The sequence below is a fragment of the Lolium perenne genome, chromosome 5 (assembly GCF_019359855.2).
Source record: "Lolium perenne isolate Kyuss_39 chromosome 5, Kyuss_2.0, whole genome shotgun sequence".
In the NCBI taxonomy this organism is placed as follows: Eukaryota; Viridiplantae; Streptophyta; class Magnoliopsida; order Poales; family Poaceae; genus Lolium; species Lolium perenne.
Window position 1 is genome coordinate 176,008,752 of NC_067248.2, and position 5,001 is coordinate 176,013,752.

Here is a 5,001-nt window from a genome sequence, read left to right on the forward strand (position 1 = left end):
TACCGTCGGCGACAGCGGCATGGTGGTCTTTTCGTGCTTCAGCTTGGTGCCCAGCTTCATGGACGGTGACATGATGCTGATTGTGCTATGTGTGAGGTGATAGGTAAGGTCACCATATAGACAAGTGGTAAGGTTAAAGCTCCACTCGAATGCAACAAAGAAAACTAGGCCTTATATATGGCCATTTTTTTTTCATGGATTACCAAACGAAGTGCCAAAAATAACTCGAGAAGTCGTTCTGAACCGGCTATGATCCATGAAGCTTGCCTTATTGGCACCCAAAATTCGACCATGCTACCAATGGATGCCTTAAATTCTCTCTCTGTTCAAAGATTCTTGCGCTGTTAGCAGGGCACGGCAGCAGGTTAGTGTGTCCTTGCCGTTTATGTACCACCCGATAGGAGATTGACTTGATTATTGTATGTTTAGCACGAGCACTACAGTTAGTACATATAATTGACAAGCATTATATAACAGACAAGTTATACTCCTACAAGATTTTGTACAAAATTGATCAGGAAACCGTTTGGAAGGATGTCCAGAAGTCATGAGAATCAAGTACAGTAAGATCCTCTTGATATTCCTTGTAAAATGTTAAGATTTACCTGCCCTCTGTTGGTGGCAAATTCTGAGACAACAAGAATCAGGTTGAAATATGCACTGAGTTTCATACCAGCTGTCAGTACTTTCGGTCTGGGACTGAATGAAGAAAGTAAGCTTACGGTCTAATGTTAGAATCATAACCTAAGAAGTAAGGAAGGGCGGTGCAGCGAGTACCGTCCAAAACGCATCAGTAAATCTGGGGAAAACGATGTATCGAACCATATGAATGGTATTCGTTTATTCCCGTATGATGAAGACAAGAGTGGAACGTCATACTTACCTTAAGAGGGCTGTGTGGTCTTTATTTGTACAAACATCTCAGGGACTCTCTGGAACACAAAGAATCTAACAACGTGGCGATTCCTAGGCAAAAATGGAAGATTCAGGTGTCATAACTTTGTGCTCTTATGAATGCAAACAGATTTTGAACAGAAACAATGCCTATTAATTGATGACAGAATAAAGTTTTGCATTGTACTCCTACCAGTGCCTTTTTTTGTGATCATAAGTGGACTTCATAGTAAAGATTTTCATGGATTAAACATGTCTTTTGTCCAGAGCTGTAGCAAGGCAAAAGGGCTCTTCCATTCTTTACATTTTGGCTGCAACGATTAAGTTGGTCCAAACTCCAAACTAAATCAGAAACCAGTCTGAAAGTTCCTGCATGACAGACCATCTGCTAACAATGATGGATTCATTAGATGTGTTTTGAGAATTGAGGATTTATGAAAGCACAAGCATAAATATAACATATCATGGACTCGGCCAATAAAATCACAGTCTCTACTAAGCTCACCGGTCACAGTACTGTTCTTTCTACTCAGCTCAACTGAAACGCGGTTCCTTCGGCCATTATATAAGACGCTCCTCCCCACCTCCCCTTGCTTCACTCATCATCTCACCTCAACTTTGATTACATACCGGTTCTCACTCACGCACGCACGCTGCACACTTCGTATCTTGGCTTGTCTTCGAAAAACAGAGAGAAAATTCTGTAGCTGCAGGAGCGGATAGAATTAAGAACAGAGAGAGATGGAGAGCTTGGTGGACGGCAACGGAGGAGGTAGCCGTCGGGTGATGACCGAGCTGAGCCACATCCAAGAGCTGGTGAAGCAGCTCGACGTGCAGCTGGGAGGCTGTCCCGACCTCTGCAAGCACCTGGCGGCGCAGATCGTCACCGTCACCGAGAAATCCATCGGCATGATTATGTCCGGGCATTTCCACGGCCCCAAGCGCTCTGCCACCGACGCCGGCATCGACTCGCCGGCCTTCCCCGCAACGCCCAGCCCCACCGGTGGCGTCTCCGGCATGCCTAAGAAGAGGTGGGTACTGTCTGAAGAAAATCGAGCTCATTTTGGATTTTCGTGGGGCTAAATTATTTAGTGATGTCCTGTTCTTGGATTTGCAGGAAGATGATGGAGAAAGGGGATCGTCGGGTTAGGGTGAGCTCGGCGGCAGGAGGAGCGGATGCCCGAGAGGACGACGGCTTCAGCTGGAGGAAGTACGGGCAGAAGGAGATCCTTGGAGCCCAGCACCCAAGGTTTGTTTTCGCACACTTTTCAGGAGATGTTCATCTTTCTCAGCCCCTAATCCGCACATGTTTTCGAAATCTATTGGACACATCTGTTGCAGCCTTTCCTCTGTTCCTGTTCCAGATAGAGTAGAGAGTGCACACGTCTTCTGACTTTGATTGCGCATGATGCTCCAAAGGGGATTGTTTTGTTCGCCGTCCCTGACCTGAGCTGTGCGACATTGCAGGGCATACTACCGTTGCACGCACCGGAAAACTCAGGGATGCGCGGCGATCAAGCAGGTGCAGCGCGCCGACGAGGACCCGACGCTCTACGACGTGACCTACCACGGCACGCACACGTGCCTTCACAAGACGGCGGCAGCGGCCAAGGTGCAGCCGGCGACGCCGAACCCGGACGCGGGCAGCCTTCTGAGGAGCCTGAGCTCGAGCCTGACGGTGAACACCGAGGGCCTCACGCCCGGGCCTCAGCAGTCCACGCCCTTCAGTTTCTCCTCGCCGTCCGTGAGCGGCCTGACGGCGCCGCCGGAGCACTACACGTTCTCCACTCCGTCGATGTCGGAGAACTGTTTCGGGCAGGGCGTGTCGCTCTCGCCGTCCCTGCCTGAACTCTCACCGGCGACCTCGGACTGGAGCTACATCCCGTTCGAGGAAGATTCGAGCATAGTGTCCGCGCTGGTCTCTGGGACGAGTATACCGGAGACCGCCTTCTCCCTCGACGAGTTGTTCGACCCCAACTTTGACGTTTCTTTCTTCCTTGCCGAGATGTGATGGCCAGGAGAGAACGCATCAGTAGATAATTAGAGAAGCATCCACCTTCTACGTGTGAGTGTGGCTTGCTTGTTGTCCAGCGACAGAAGAAGGAACAACATACGGTTCTTCTTCCTCTTGGTCATTGCAGGCGTACTGCTGAACAATGTTGAAAGAGTTAGGAGATGAAATTATTTTCCGTTTTTCTTCATAGCATTTCATTTCTTTTAGACTCCCGATTCGACTCGTGACTCGTCCCAAGTTGAGATGTTTTTTTCTCGTCAGTCCAGCAGATGGAGGACCTACTGTATGTGCAACTTTTAAGTGGCATTCAATTTTTGTGCTTTCTCCTAGCTACAATAAGACTGGTCATAGTGCATAGCATCATATAGTAGTATCATACATACGATATTTATCTATGATATAGTATAGTGGATGGTATTATAGAGTAGTATCATAATCTTCTAAATTTATTGTTTTGTACAATCTCAATACAAATATGTGTACAAGATCTATTTGGCATTAACTTTTCTCGTAACGTGCGCTATGATACAGTATTCATCTATGTTACTCTAATCTTATCTCTCCTACTTAATTAGATGCCACATTAGCATTTTTATGGGCCTAAGATGCATGATACTACCTCCGATTTAAGGAATAAGGTGCCCTCGTTTTACGTGCTTTTCGTTTGACTAAGAATTACTTCAAATATATAAAAATTGTTTTGTATGAAATTAGCATTATTAGAAAGTGCTTTTCAATACGAATCCAACGATACTAATTATATATAATATAACCAAGATTTTGCTGCTCAATTTTAATGGTCAAAGTTCGCCTTAGAATACGCGTGCGCCTTATTCCTTGGGCAGCCGGTTATAACAATTTGCCACATCATCTATAGTCAACTTATAGTTAGCATGTATAATAGTAAGCTATAAAAGTGTAGTACTTTCACAATACATGGTCCACCTTTTAGTATCACATAGTGCCGACGGCCACGTGTTAGAGTTGCCTATTAGATAAGAGCACACTTCCCTTCTCTCTCATAATCTCTCTCCTCCAACTATACAAATTTATAATATTTTATCTCTTATAACCAGCTGACTGTACCTTATTGTACTTGCTCTTAGGACATCTCCAGCAGCGCCACGCAAACGGTCGTTGAGCGACCGTTTTCATCCGCTGTGACCGGAAATGCGTCTGGCACCACCTCCAGCGGGGCGACACAAAGTGACCGGGCCGTCCGCGGAGACGCAAACCTGGCCCAAATATGCGCCAGGTTTGAGTCTCCACGGACACTCGGTGGTCGCGGAAACTGCCGCGTTGGGTGCATCCGGGCCCGGTCGGCAGTGAGTAGGTAAGCAAAAGATTTTTTTCATTACTATTGATTGGCCAAAAGGACCACCTTTATAGAGATGGTTAGTCGAGTTAACCTAAAACTACAACGGCCGTACCTACTCGCCGTCGAGCGTCCTACACCGGCCTCGGTTACTCGCAGTTGCGCGGCCTACTACTGGCCGTCGGAAGGGCTGGCGCCATCGTCGAAGCGGGAGCGCTTTGTGCACGCGCGTCGCGCATGCAGCGAACGGACATGTTGTCCTGCCGTTTTGAGGGCCTCGGCCAGGGAGCTGCCCCACAGGGCCTGCGCCTGGGCTAACGCCACCTGGGTAGTCGCCGTCGCCGCCGCCTGGTCCTCCTCCTCCTCCGCCGCCTAGACCGCCTGGGCCGCCGCGTCCTCGTTCGCCTGGGCCGCCGCCTGGATCGCCGCCCCGTCGGCGATGAAGCGGGCCCTGTCCCAGCCGCCTCCGCCATCGCTTGTTCTCTGGCGGCGATGGCGGCCTCCAGCTCCCGGTTCTCCTACTCGACCCGCGCGGGAAGGGCCCCTACGCCGGGTGAGTCCAGGTCGAAGCACATTAACCCCCGAGCCATGGCCATCGCATAGCCGTGGGCTTCCACCTCCGCCACCCAAGCTCGACGGCACCGGGCATCCTAGCCGGGGACTCGAAGGACGCGAGCAGAACCTGCTTGTCGCCGGCGCACTCGAAGCGGCCGGGCACGGGGGGTGGGGGTCGTCGTCCGCGATGTCGTGGATGACGGCGTCCACCGGAGGGGCCGCG

At 49.8% G+C, this 5,001-nt stretch overlaps 1 protein-coding gene across 1 annotated transcript; it reads left to right on the forward strand.

Moving 5' to 3' along the window:
* The first annotated feature begins 1,473 nt into the window (after positions 1-1,473).
* Positions 1,474-3,251, forward strand: LOC127346241 (transcription factor WRKY19). The gene is made up of 3 exons (XM_051372792.2): positions 1,474-1,925; positions 2,012-2,143; positions 2,362-3,251. The coding sequence occupies exons 1-3, from the start codon at positions 1,636-1,638 to the stop codon at positions 2,903-2,905; spliced, it is 966 nt and encodes a 321-aa protein (XP_051228752.1). The 5' UTR covers positions 1,474-1,635; the 3' UTR covers positions 2,906-3,251.
* Positions 3,252-5,001: the final 1,750 nt, after the last annotated feature.